At 63.2% G+C, this 13,047-nt stretch overlaps 2 protein-coding genes across 3 annotated transcripts; one reads left to right on the top strand and one right to left on the bottom strand.

The window, feature by feature from the left end:
* The first annotated feature begins 622 nt into the window (after positions 1–622).
* On the top strand, positions 623–5,647 carry PRKAG3 (protein kinase AMP-activated non-catalytic subunit gamma 3). Of its 2 annotated transcripts, none has more exons than XM_057430140.1 (13): positions 623–701; positions 1,876–1,915; positions 2,219–2,445; positions 2,530–2,611; positions 2,683–2,741; positions 3,020–3,065; positions 3,180–3,234; positions 3,332–3,458; positions 3,568–3,733; positions 3,905–3,942; positions 4,176–4,322; positions 4,405–4,573; positions 5,547–5,647. In XM_057430140.1, the coding sequence occupies exons 1-12, from the start codon at positions 639–641 to the stop codon at positions 4,519–4,521; spliced, it is 1,167 nt and encodes a 388-aa protein (XP_057286123.1). In that variant the 5' UTR covers positions 623–638; the 3' UTR covers positions 4,522–4,573; positions 5,547–5,647. The 2 variants fall into 2 exon arrangements, with proteins under 2 accessions (XP_057286123.1, XP_057286124.1); XM_057430141.1 differs by lacking the exon at positions 623–701 and adding an exon at positions 996–1,075.
* Positions 5,648–6,950: 1,303 nt separating this feature from the next.
* LOC130610408 (sterol 26-hydroxylase, mitochondrial) lies at positions 6,951–12,197 on the bottom strand. The gene is made up of 9 exons (XM_057430255.1): positions 11,946–12,197; positions 9,709–9,899; positions 9,249–9,448; positions 8,979–9,176; positions 8,693–8,853; positions 8,195–8,361; positions 7,853–7,934; positions 7,567–7,767; positions 6,951–7,470 (listed from the first exon to the last, which is right to left on the bottom strand). The coding sequence occupies exons 1-9, from the start codon at positions 12,180–12,182 to the stop codon at positions 7,315–7,317; spliced, it is 1,593 nt and encodes a 530-aa protein (XP_057286238.1). The 5' UTR covers positions 12,183–12,197; the 3' UTR covers positions 6,951–7,314.
* Between the last annotated feature and the right edge of the window lie 850 nt (positions 12,198–13,047).

The following is a 13,047-nucleotide window of genomic DNA, read 5'->3' as shown; positions in this document are numbered from 1 at the left end:
GTCTCCTTGGTGACAATCTCTTCGCTCGTCGGCTTCTCTCCAGCACCTGAAAATAGCCTCCGAAAGTGGAGATGCCTGCTCCCTTCCCCGCTGCCAGCACCCGGCGGTGCCCAGGCAGGAGCCAGGATCGGCGCAGCTGTAAGAGTCTGCCCCATCCAGTCCCCCTCCCCGCACCGCTGCGGGACAAGGGCCACCGGGGCCAGGGCTAGCACTGTGTCCTCCTGTAACCCCAGCCCTGCTGGCCTGTCCCCAGCACCAAGCCCTCCATCTCCCCGTTACTCTTCCTCCTGGGGTTGCACCAGCAGCTTGGTCCTTGCAACTGTCCAACTGTCCCCCCGGGAGTCAGCCGGGGCCACTTTGGCCCCGCAGCCACCGGCCCGCTCACCCACGGCTGCTCCAGGGCTGGCCCGGCAGCCGGCCAAGGGTTATTTGAACCTTCCTGAAATAGCAATGGAGCCGGGAGTGAGCGGAGGGTGGGCAGACGAGGGTGGCCCCGCGGGTGAGGATGGAGGTTCCCCGGCAGGGAGACCCGGGGTGGCCGGGGACGGTGGAACCGGGGAGGCAGGGCTGGGGCAGCGTCGGGGGCAAAGTGTCCCCAGCAGTTCTCAGAGACCCCAGCCGATCCATCTCGCGGCTGGATGCTGCCCTCCAACATCCGCGGAGGATGCTGTGCCCGCCACCCGCTCCTGCTGCCGGATGGGGTCGGGGGGCGCCGGGCAGGGTGGACAGGGCAAGCTGAGCTCCGCGTCGGGGGGATTGGGGTCCTAGGAGCGGGAGGGCAGCATTTTGCCCTCAGCATACCAGCATCACCCACTCCCTCCCGTCCCCAGGCCACAGCAACCCCTCCAGCCCGGAGCTGCCGGGTCGCGAGTCGGCGCAGCGGCCGCGGGAGCTGCACAGCGGTGGCAGCGTCCGTGTGTCGCCCCCCCCCCCCCCCCCCGCGGCGGTGGCGGGGGCATGGCTGGCATTGCTCGCTGTCACCCTATCTGCCAGGGCCCCGCCAGCCGCGGGCCCAGAATAGCAGCGCTGCCCCGCAGTCAGCATGGAGAGACTCCCCGGCCCCTCCGCGTCCCAGGTACCGCCGGGACGGGTGGGGAGCCCGGCCCGAGAGCCCCCCACTTGGGAGCAGGCCACCCCCGGGGTGGGGGGATGTAGGGGGCCGTCGGTCCCCTTCCCGCGTCCAGGCCGCCGTGGGGACAAGGACACGGAGAGGCCCGCCAGCCTGCCTGCCGCGGCTGTCCCCAGCCCCTCGGGAAGGGTCGCTTCTCTCCCAGGGTTGGCTCCGGGCTCCTCAGGGAGCCGTCCCGGCGCCTTTGTTATTGCAGGGTGGCTCGTAAAGGTCGGCTCTTCCCGCCGAGCGTGCCGCTGTGTTATGGTAGGGTTTCCTGGGGACCGCGGGGCACGGGGTCAGCTGGCCTCGCTTCCCTCCCGCCTGGGGGTGCCCTCCTCGTTGTTGTAGGGTCTGCCGGGGCCCACCTGGCTCCCGTCACGGGAAGAAGCATGGTTGGGATTTCTACCTTGGGTTCGGAAGAGGGAGAGAGAGGATGGGCGCAGAGCAGCTGCTGGACGTGCTCTGCTCCGACGGCAGAAAGAATAGCTGGGCTCTCCTGCCAGCCTCCGTCCTGAGCCGGGGACCCTGCTGATCCCCTCAACACTGGGGAGACAAGCTGAACATTCTGGGCTGGAGCCACCACAGGGGCTGCGAGCACTGGGGGTTTTGAAGCGGGATGTAGACCCTAAGCCCAGCCTGCATGCATACCCTAAAAGGAGGGTCCCCTCTGCCCGGCTTGGGGGGGGGCAGGGCAGCAGGATGGGTGCAGGCAGCAGCTGGGGGTGGCTGGCTCCTGATGACACCCTCGCTGTGTGCCCCCTCAGGTGGCGCTGCTGGATGCCGCTGCCCGCCCTGAGGAGGAAGGTGGGTAGCAGGCAGCTCCTAGGAGTGTACCGGGGGAGGGGGGGGGGGGGGTACGCGGCTGGCTCACTCATGCAATGAGCGCATCGGTCCTCTCCCAACCCTGCCCATACCACTCGTCACCCTACCCCTCAGCTCCTTCCCAGCAGCTCCCAGTGCCCCTGCCAAGACTGTAGAGTTGCAGGGCTGTGTGCTGCCCCTGTGGGGAATAAGGTCTGCAGCATTTCCCTGCTTCCCCCAGGCAGGAGGGTGCTGAGACCCAGTAGTTCAGCTCACTGGCCAGCTTTGGGGTGGGTTTGCCCACAGGATTCCCAGAAGCTTTGTGCCCCAGGGAGAAGGAGGAAGAAGAGGACAGACAAAGGAGCCCAGGGCCCGTCACCTTCTCGCTGGCCAACATGATGCTGGGACTGGGCCCAGAGAGCGAATTCCAGAGCCCTGATGCTGAGGTCTACATGGACTTCATGAGGAGCCATTGCTGCTACGATGCCATTCCCACCAGCTGCAAACTCGTTGTCTTTGACATCTCCCTGGAGGTGACAAAGCGGGGGATCAGCAGGGACTGGCAGGGGAGGAGCGGGCTCAGGGGGGCCCTGACACCCTCCCCACTCCCCCAACAGATCAAGAAAGCATTTTTGGCACTGGTGGCCAACGGGGTGCGAGCGGCCCCGCTCTGGGACAGCAAGACACAGAGCTTTGTGGGTGAGTGCCAGCAGCGCCGCCTGGCCCCTTCCTCCGCCTGGCAGCGCTGCCAGCCCCACGTGTCTCTGCAGGGATGCTCACCATCACCGATTTCATCAACATCCTCCACCGCTACTACCGCTCACCCCTGGTGAGTTCAGCAGGGAGAGCATGGGGGTCGGGGCAGGCATAATGCAGGGAGGGGTTGTCCCCACCTCCCCGGTCCCCTCTTCCTTTTCCTGGTCTGCACTTCATCGCTGCACCATGACCAGGGGTTGCTCTGGGCCAGCCCAATATCTGCTGCTTGCTGCCTCTCTGCCTGGCACCAAAGATATGATCCCTGTTCCTACGGTGATGGGGTGTGATGCCAGGGGAAGGGGGCAGAGTGTCCGTGGGGCCACCATGACCAGGGCATCTCCTTGCCCTCAGGTTCAGATCTACGAGGTGGAGGAGCACAAGATTGAGACCTGGAGAGGTAAAAAGTAGGGGGTGATGGGGGTGTTGTGTAGCACATGGAGGTGGGCTCCGGGGTTGCATGAGGGGGATGGGGAACTGGGGGACGCCCTCTTTCACCTCTCTCCCTTGGTAGACGTCTACCTGCAGGGCTCCCTCAAGCCACTGGTCTACATCTCCCCAAGCAATAGGTGAGAGCCTGCCCACTGTGGGAGAGCACACACTGGGGGGGGGGGGGTGTGCCCGGGATGCAGCCCTATCCCCCCATGCTGTCCCCATCACCTGCAGCCTCTTCGACGCTGTCTACTCTCTGATCAAGCACAAGATCCACCGCCTGCCTGTCATTGAGCCCATCTCAGGCAATGTCCTGCACATCCTCACACACAAGCGCATCCTCAAGTTCCTCCACATCTTCGTGAGTGCCAGAGCTGCATGTGCATGCATGAGGTGGATGGGTATGGGCGCAAGGAAGGGTGTTGGGGAGTGTGTAGGTGCCAGTGCTGCCCTGCCCTGCCCCGCTGCAGGGCTCCACCATCCCCAAGCCACACTTCCTGAAGAGAACAGTGCAGGAGCTGTGTGTTGGTACCTTCCGAGATGTGGCTGTTGTGCATGAGACCGCCCCCATCTACTCTGCTCTGGAGATCTTTGTGGACCGCCGTGTCTCCGCCCTGCCCGTCATCAACGATGCTGGTACCTGGAGAGGGCACTGGTGAAACCCCATCTCCCTCTGCCAGTGGCTCTGGGCCCGTCCCCACACAAAACCCCCTTCCTAGCCCTTGGGCTGCTCCTTGGGGTGCAAGGGAGCTCAGCAGGTAGGGCCCAGGGCCCTCTCCTCAGCCCCTGCACTGTCTCTCGTTGCAGGGCGAGTGGTCGGCCTCTACTCCCGGTTTGACGTCATTGTGAGTACCTGTGTGTTACACACCCAGGCGCAAGCGTGGCTTCTTACATGCCACTGTTGGGGTGCACACATCTGTCTGTGCTCATGCTGGGGACCAGGACCTTAGGGCAGTGACACCCACTTGCCAGTGCAGATCTGCCCTATGCATCCCCAGGGCTCAGTGTCCCACGTTGTGCCAGCACAACAGGGTGCAAGGACACGCTGGGGCACTGAGCGTGGTCACCTCTCACGCAGCACCTGGCTGCCCAGAAGACCTACAACAACCTGGACATCAGTGTCCGGGAGGCACTGCAGCAGCGCACTGTCTGCCTGGAGGGTGTCCTAACCTGCTACCCCCATGAAACCATGGAGGACATCATTGACCGCATCACCAAGGAGCAGGTGAGGGGCCAGGGTGAGCACCAGTGCCAGCCCCCTCTGCCTGCTGCCCGACCTGTCTGTGATGCTCTGCCTGCACCCACAGGTCCATCGCCTGGTTCTGGTGGATGAAAACCAGTACCCACGGGGCATTGTTTCCCTCTCTGACATTCTCCAGGCCCTTGTGCTCACTCCGGCAGGTATCGATGCTCTTAACTCTTAGCCTACAACGCTCGACTTTCTCCACTTGCACCTTCCATTTCTCTCCATTTCAGGTAGGCGCTGTCCCCTGCCACTGCATCCCTGTCCCCTCCCCACCACTGGGTCACTCGCACCTCGTCATCTCCCTGCTGCAGCCACCTGCATCCTCCCCAGCCAAACTGGCCTGGGGATGGAGGAAGCTGGGGCTGGGGTCCTGCAGCACTGTGTGCCCAGGTGGGGACAGCAGGACTCGGATGCTGCTTGTCCCAGGGGACGCAAAGATGACAGGGGCTCCTTATGGGCTTCTGAGCACTGGTGTTTGTGAGGCAGGATGGGGGCATCCACAGATACACCCCCAGACCCTCATCCAGGCAGTGTCAGAGGCAGATTTTGCAGGTCCCTGGGCTTTGAGCTGGGTGAGGGTTCGGGAGTGTGATGCACCCTAAGAGAAAAGCTCGTTTATGACCTCCCTTCAAAGACCTGAACACCTCCAGTGCCATTCCCAGGGGACACAGTGGGGACAGATCTCTACTCACATACCCTAGACATGCTGCCCAGCACTAGCCATGTACACAGTGTGGCTGGCCCATGGGCCATGGCTAGCAGAGCCCTCCTTAGCGGTGGACTGAGGAGGGGGAACCTGGCCCCAGTGCCCAGCTATTTCCCAAAGCTACTGAAGCTTTTTTGTGGGGGATAGTAGGGAACAGGCTTGGGACAGCCGTAGGCCCCCCAGTTGCCCCAGCAGTGCCCAGACACTCCACATAGAAGGCAACTGGGACTCGTGTGTTAACCACGCCAGACACGGTACCCTCCTCATCATGATGCATTTGCTCACCCCATGTCTAGTGTCCACAGGGGTGGCTGTGTCAGGAGCTGCAAGTGGCCACGGGGATGTCCCCCTCTGGGCCAGTCCCCTTCCCACCATACCTCAGGGCTTGCAACCAAGCCAGGGATGGAGGCAACACTTCACTGTCCACCGGACAGTTTGGGAGCCATGGCGCCAGTGCCTGCAGGTGTTATGGCCTCACACGCTCTCTCACCCTGCAGGCACCGACCGATCCTCACTCTCAAGACACCAGGGAAGTGCCACCCTCTAGGCCGATGTGGGGCCCACTTGCATGGCTCTGGGGCCGTGGAAGGAGTTTCAGGCTCCGGAGGCTCTCTGCAGGGAGGACCTGCCTGCCCATCAGAGTCCTGGGGCTTGTCTTGAGTCTGGGGCCAGATCCTGCTGGCCTCGGGAAGGCAGGGAGCGGGGAAAAGGGGTCCAGAGATGCCTCCCGCCAGCAAGCACACAGTGATGCTCGATGGGCACTGTGCCGGCGGAGCTGTACATGCCCACAGCTGGGCACGGGGACCCACACAGCCCCTTGGGACTTGGCCACCCTGCTCCTGTCCTGTTGCTGGATTGGAGCGCTTTGGCCATGGCTCCATCCCCAGCAAGCGCCGTCATGCCAGCTGCGCCCAGTGCCCGGTAGCATAGGCTCAGCTGCACACACAGGCTTGTTACAGCAGGGTCACGCAGGGCTGGAGGTGCCTGGAGCTGGCACCAGGACAGGCACTTGCATGGGGACCCTGTGAATGGTTTGGGGTGTGCTGAGGGTATTTGTTCACTTTCTGGTCTGTTCAGCCTTGTTGCAACAAAGCAGCCTGCTCCAGGAACCGCTGCCTCACCTTTCTGACCAGTGCAGCTGGGCATGGGTCCTGCGGACAGAGCCAGGCTGAGGATGGGAGCTGGGTTGGGGGACCTGATCTGGGATGCCGGCAAGGGTGTCATGGGCACAGGGTAGCACCTCTGCCCATGTGGGTAGGAGCAGGGGAATGGGCACGCAGCCTTGATAACTCCACCATGGCTGTGGTGTGCATGTCCCAGTGGGGATGGCAGCCTTGGTGCCTGCAAAGCTTCTGCCTGCTGCTTCTCCCAGCCCAGTTAGGATCCCCAAACAGCAGGAAGGTGATGGGGGTTCCCTGCTAGGATGTCCCATATGCCATCCCTCCAGGAGCCTGGGCAAGTGGCGGTGCATCCAGCTCTGAGACCCTGCAATGGCCTTGGATGTCAGCCCCATGTTCCCAGATGGGGACAGGGGGGCAGCTGAGGTGATCCTCCTTCCCTTGCTTTGCCCATAGCAAGCCCTGTCCCCGTTCCTGTGACCCCTTATCAGCATTTCAGTCAAATAATGGCTGATAGGCAAAAGGTGCTGGGTGCTTCACACCCTCCTGTGCAGGCTAGCCCTGCCAGAGGACATGATACCAGTGCCGGGTGGTGACAGGCCTCCTCTCCATCACAGGGATGTGCTGTCTTAGTGTTCCACTTGCCCAGAGCCAGGGCTGGCTCCATCCATCGTGATCAGGCACAAACCCCAAACCCCCTCACAAGCACTCAAGCCTCTTCTGGGAGGCAGGGAGGGAAACAGGCATGGAGATTTGGCTGAGACCAAAATCAGCTGTTCGAGAGGACCCAGATATCCTGGCTCCAGGCACAGATCCACGCGCAGCTACACAAGGACGGGACGAAGGAGACACTGAACGGCTGCAAGCCCCCTCCCTGCCTCCCCCCAACCCCGGCAGAGTTCCCAGGTCCCCAGCGCAGCCTGGCTGGGCACAGGATTGGGGGACACGAGCCCTCGCAGCGTGTGAAAGGCACAGCAGTTCCCCAAACCTCCTGCTGATTTGGGGTAGGGGATACTAGTGCCCCAGGGGCGACGTGTGGGCATCCCTCATCCCTCCCATCTTCCCACAGCAGGGCTGGGAGCCCACTGGCCCAAGCTGAGGTGCGTTTGCCTTCCTGCCCCTGCTGGTGGGGCAGTGGGGTCCCCCCTCAGCACCCAGGCTGAGGGGTGGGCACACATTCAGGGGCCCCAGGGCGAGCGATGAACTCCAGGTTGATGGGCTTGTCAGCCACCAGGACGATGCGGGACACAGATGTCACCTCCACACCGCTGGGGTCTGGCCGCACCTCGAAGGCCTGGACGATCTGTGAGGAGAAGGGGGGTGGCAGTGCCTCGGGGGGTCCCTGGGGCCCCTTATCCCAGCTTGTGACAAGTTACCCGGGGTGGGGGTTCCTGCTCACCCTGGCGAGGGCCAAGTGCATCTCCAGCTCAGCGATACGGCGACCGACGCAGGCACGGACCCCGTAGCCAAAGGGGATGGAGCTGAAAGGGTGGTGGGGGGAGCCATGTCCACGGAGCCAGCGTTGGGGCAGGAACCGCTCCGGCTCAGGGAAGTAGGTCTCATCGTGGGACATGGCGTAGTGCGCCAGGACGAAGAGGGTCTGCGGGGCAGGAAGGGGGGTTTAATGACCTCTGCCCAGCCCCACTGAACACAGCAGGGGACCCCGTGGCATGGCTCCCACTCACGTTCTTGGGGAAGAGGTAGTCTCCGATGACAATGTCCTTCTCATAGAAGACCCTGGCATTGGTTGGCACCACAGGGTAGACCCTGGGATATGGGGAGAGTTGGTGGGGGAGAAGGACCCATCTGGGGATCCCAGAGGAGAGAGCCACAGGCAGGACAGGACCTGGAGGAGCATCTCCTGCTGCTCAGCGGCTCAATCCCACTCCCCAGGGAGGACATGGATGAAAGCGGCCCCAGGGGACTGAAACCCAGCCCTGCACCCTGCCTGGCTGGTGCATCCCCTCATGCAGGGGAGAAGGGGCTGGTGACCAGGACCTTAGGGCAGCAGCAAGGCTGGGCTGTACCTCAGTGTCTCCTTGATAATGGCCCGAAGCATCGGCATCTTGGGGATATCCTCAGCACCAGGAAACCGGTCGGGAGGCACAACGGCTTTCAGCTCCTGGTACAGGGTCTCCTGGATGCTTAGGTCCCGGGAGAGGTGGTACAGGGCCCAAGACAACGTATTGGAGGTCTGGGGGAGCAGAGAGCCAAAGGGAGTGAGGGAGATTGGGCCAGTACCCATGCAGTCTGGTGCCAAGCATGGCACCAATACAGCACCAGCCAGCCTGTGCTCCAGTGCTCAGGGAAGCCAACGGTGAGGGGGCAGCAAGCATGGGGGAAACTGAGGCAGGAAGCAGAGGGGAGGACAGGGTCGGCAGTGAGGGTTTGTCCTGTCAGCCATCAGCCCCCCAGCCACCAGCCCAGGGCTCACAGGTCTAGGACTCATGGCTGAGCATGGCCCTGTGCCTCTCTTCTGGCAGGGAGCAGTGGGGGCTCCTTAGTAGAAGCTGCCCGGCTCTCACCGTGTCCACGCCTGCCAGCAGCAGCTCGGCCACGCTGCCATAGACCTCATCCAGGCTGAGCCTGCCACTGGCCAGCAGGTAGCTCAGGTAGCCAGACACCTCCTTGCCCCGCTCCACCTGCCCCTCCAGCTGCTCCATCTTTCGGTCAATCAGGGTCTTGCCTGCGAGGACAGAGGGTGGGACTCAGTGCTGACAGAGCGAGGTGACCAAAAGGACATGTGCCCCCTTTTGAGCATCCTTAGGGAGACTGATCCCATCGTGCTGGGCCCTCATCATCTCTGCTCACCGAAGGCAAATATGGTGTCCCAGCTGTCCAGGTAGCGGTCCCAGAAGGGCAGCACCTTGCGGCTCCAGCGGGGCAGGACGGTGGCAAAGATGGAGTTCTTGAACATGAGGTTGATGGAGTCAATGAAGCGCTGGGTCTCGGTGGGGACCTGGTGCTTCAGGCACCCAATGCGAGTCTCAAAGAGGATATAGGAGATCCCTGTGGGGGACAGGATGAATCCAGAACCCCGCGGGGATGGGAAGAGAGGGGCAGGGGTGAGGACCCTCCTACCTTCCAGTGCGAAGCGGTAGAGCAGGTTGGCCACGTCCTCCACCAACACCCCCGAGGGGCTGCGGCTCCGCTCGTCCCGCAGCCGCATCATCAGGTCTGACACCACCTCCCCGATGGCGTCCGCGTACAGCACCGCCTCCGAGGGCTTCAGCAGCCGCTTGTTGAGGACCTGGCGCAGGCGGTACCAGCGCTCCCCTTCCCTGCACAGGGACGGGGCTCAGCGCCGGGACACGGCAGGGGCAGCGGCTGGTAGCAGTTTCCCAGTCCCTGGGTGCATCCTCCCCACGCCAAGCTGGAACCACCCCGGAGGTCTTTCCACCCCCCACGGGCATGCCCTTCTGCTTGGGGGGATACGTTGTTGCAGGAGAGGGAGCAATGTGAGCTGCCACCCAGTCCCTACACCTAAGGAAGGGACAGGATCGCCTGCTGCTCTGCAGAGCACAGCTAAGGCAGGACTCACTCAGTGAAGGGTCCATAGGGCAGGTGCCGGGTGTCCCGATGCTCTTTCCACAGGGCCATGTCGCTCCTCATGGGGTATTTGCCCTCCTGCCGTAGCAGCTGCTCCAGCACCACAGGGCTCCCGATGTTGATGTTCTCATAATGCCCGAAGGTTGACTTCCAGATAGGGCCATAGATGCGGCGGGACATCAGCTGCGATGCACCAGAGCACAGCAGGATAAATGGGACAGGGCCAGCACTGGGGCTTGATCAGTCCCTCCTTGCTTTGATGCTGCCTTGCATATGTCCAGCACACTCTGCACCCATCCCAGGGACCCCTCAGCACCAACAGGGCTCAAGCACCTGCCTCTGACCCCCCCAGGCTGGCACTATCCTTGAAGAGCTCTGCAGATGGCTTGGGCTAGTGTTTCCAGGCACACATCCTCTGAGAGTACTAACCACAGTGGGTACTGACAACTGGCACAGGCTGGCACATCTCTCATCCACCCCAGAGTGGTATGGAGGGTCAGGTGAGTCTCTTGGGGAAGCAAGAACAAGAGTGGACAGGAGGGACAGGGACATCTGCCAAGCACACGGCTCTGTTGAGATGCAGGGCCATTGCAGAAGCTGTCAGCAGGTCCAAGCCCTGCTGCTTCCAGCACAGCCCCAGCTCTGCTCAAGATGGGGACAACAGTCCTTGTGTGTGTCCTTGAACCCACCAACAGATAAGGGTGGCTAATGATCAGTGGTGGGAGGGCAGTGCCAGGCTGGGGCAGGACTGGACTGCTCCCCAGGCAGGCTGCCAACCCCAGGGCATCGCCCTGGGGCCATGGCCTCACAAACCAGCTCAGGGACATCCACAGGCATCCCTCTGCTCTGGGCTCTGATGGCCACAAGTCCCTTTTATTTGGCTGCACTCAAGGGTGCCATGCCTCCCTCCCTGCTGGGAAGCACTGTCATCCCCCGAGGGCACTCCTCAGGGCAGCCAGACACCTCTTTGCACGTAGATCTGCATAGGGCCACGTCCAAGGGGTGCTTTCCATCCCTCCCAAGTGCTACCTGAGCCCCTGTGGAGTGAAACCAAGCCCGAGGGGCTGCGAGGGACCTAGCAGGGAAGCCCCGGTCCCCATTCCCCGCGGCTGCGGGGATGCACGTGGTGCAATCTCCCTTGGTGACTGACTGCATCGCAGCCTGCACCCGGATTCAGCTGGATTCATCACCGCGGGGAGACGTTTTGATCAGTTCCTCCGCGTGGTGGCAGGCGGAGGGGGAGGGATGGATGGCCGCCCCGGTGCCGGTGCCGCAGGCACTGAACGTGCTGCTTGGGGCCGCGGCCGGCCGTGGCCCGGGTTGAAGCCTGCCTACGGGTGTATGCTGGCAGCTAGGACCAACACAGCACAGGCCTCGGAGGGCAGGGCTGAGAGATGCCAGAGCTGCCGGGATTGGGGGAAAGGCATGTCGGCAAAGCCAGGCTGTGCTTTGAGCCCCAAGGGCAAGAGGGAGGCAGGGAGCTCCTGTGCCCAGTTCCTGAGACCCCACCACACAGCAACAGCACCTTCTCCAAACAGCAGTGCCTGGTGCTCTGTGGTGCCAGGAGGCCTATCTTGCACCCTCCTCCAGCCGGTCAGAGCTCCAGGGCACTGGAAGATGCTGTCTGGCTCATGGCCAGCCGAGCCCATCACTTGCTTCATCTGATGTATGAGAACGCGTTGACAGAAGAGAACAAACATCTCTGCCCATCCTTCCCCTAGGTACCATCTGCTCAAACACCTGCCTGGCTGCCTGCTCCTGAAACCACGGCCTCTCCAGCTTGTCATGGCCAGGGCAGCTCAGCGATGCCAGGACCCCGTGAACTGTCCCTGAACCTTTGCCCTTGGCTGCCTGGCCGTCTCAGGGATGCTGGAGCAACCGTGAGCTGGCAGGACCCTCCCAGAGCCACCTGGTTCTGCGCTGGCCTCTCCATGCTTCTAACCCAGCATCATCCCTTGGTGCAGGGGGGCTCCCCGCGCCCAGCCCCCCCATCTCTGCCGCCCCCATTCAGCTTCCTGCCATTACCTGCGAGGCTGTTCTCCCCCCAGCCCACTTCATCCAGCACCCACCTACTCCTCGCCTTGCAAAGCCAAGCCCCTCCCGTGCACAGCACCCTCCCCGCAGCCCACCCGGGAGCCTGTCCGATCCCTGCTCCCCTCCCAGCCCCCCGGGCAGGGTCCCCAGCCCCCGCGCACCCCGCAGCCCCCGGGCCGGGCTGCCCCGCCGCACCTGGAGCCGGTGCGTGTGCAGCAGGTAGCCCCGCAGGAAGAGCCAGACGAAAGTCCGAAACAGCCCCGGCCCCGGTAGCTCCTCCGGTCCCTTCAGCCGCGCCGGCCCCGCCGCTGCCGCCGCCGAGCCCCCGGTCCTGCGCGGCGGCCCCGGGATGCTGCGCGGCAGCGGCGGCGGGCGGGAACGCAGGAGCAGCGGCAGCAACGACCACCGAGCCCCTCCGCTCGGGCCCGCCATGCTCCGTTAGCAGCGCACGGGACGGGGCGGGTCCGGGAGGCACCGGAGGCGGGGGGGCGGCACCGGGGGCGGGGCGGGGGGCGGCACGGGGGCGGCAACCGGGCACCGGCACCGGGAGCCGCTCACCGGGAACTGAGCGTCGCGCATCGGGTGTCGCGCACCGGGTGCTGCGCAGTAGGTACGAGGTACCGGGTGCTGCTCATCGGGGACCAGGCACTGGGCAGTGAATGCTACGCATGCTGTGCCAGCTACTGTACACCTGCTACCGGGCCTCGGATGCCGGCTGCATTGTACTGGGTACCACGCACATTGGGTACCACGTTGCCGTACACCAGTTACTGTATACCAGATACTGCTCAGCAGCATCACACGCTATGCACCACGTGCTTGGTACATGGAGATGGCATCAGCAGTACCCGGTGCTGTGTGCTGAGTGCCATGCACTGTGTATTGCACAATGACACTGAGTGGCTGGCAGCCAGTACTGGCATGGCAGGGTAAGCACAGTACCCTGGGGACAACGTAGCATGTCACACTGGCACTGGTACAAGCACTGGGCGCTGCTCACCAGGGACCAGCACTGCGCAAGGCACCATGCATCATGTGCCAGGTCAGGCAGTGCACTCTGACACTGGGTACCGCATCCCAGGCCCTGCACATCCTGCATCAGTACCAGCCTCACCACTGGGCCTGCTCTTCAGGGTTGCTGCCCTCCTGGCCTGAGCCCTCCTGCCGTGCCTCCATGTCTTGCCTGTCATACCTCTATCCCTGTGCAGTGCAGGATGGTGTCCCGAGGAACTGGGTCTAAGTCCCTGTTCTAGGGACTCAGCCCTTCCTCCAAGAGCCCAGATGTTGAGACTTTGGC

The sequence above is a fragment of the Pezoporus wallicus genome, unplaced genomic scaffold, assembly GCF_028554395.1.
Source record: "Pezoporus wallicus isolate ANWC-B61680 ecotype Strahan unplaced genomic scaffold, APGP_CSIRO_Pwel_v1 contig_5261, whole genome shotgun sequence".
In the NCBI taxonomy this organism is placed as follows: Eukaryota; Metazoa; Chordata; class Aves; order Psittaciformes; family Psittacidae; genus Pezoporus; species Pezoporus wallicus.
This window is presented reverse-complemented; position numbering and strand designations above follow the sequence as displayed.

Bases quoted from the DNA above. Each gene is read 5' to 3' on its own strand.
- PRKAG3 (XM_057430140.1), top strand. From the start codon at position 639: ATGCTGCCCTCCAACATCCGCGGAGGATGCTGTGCCCGCCACCCGCTC. The intron at 2,612-2,682 runs GTGAGTGCCAGC...GTGTCTCTGCAG, and splicing joins CAAGACACAGAGCTTTGTGG to GGATGCTCACCATCACCGAT. The intron at 2,742-3,019 runs GTGAGTTCAGCA...CCTTGCCCTCAG, and splicing joins GCTACTACCGCTCACCCCTG to GTTCAGATCTACGAGGTGGA.
- LOC130610408 (XM_057430255.1), bottom strand. From the start codon at position 12,182: ATGGCGGGCCCGAGCGGAGGGGCTCGGTGGTCGTTGCTGCCGCTGCTC. The intron at 9,900-11,945 runs GTGCGGCGGGGC...GGTGCATCGCAG, and splicing joins TGCACACGCACCGGCTCCAG to CTGATGTCCCGCCGCATCTA. The intron at 9,449-9,708 runs GTGAGTCCTGCC...GTCCCTGTGCAG, and splicing joins CCCTATGGACCCTTCACTGA to GGAAGGGGAGCGCTGGTACC.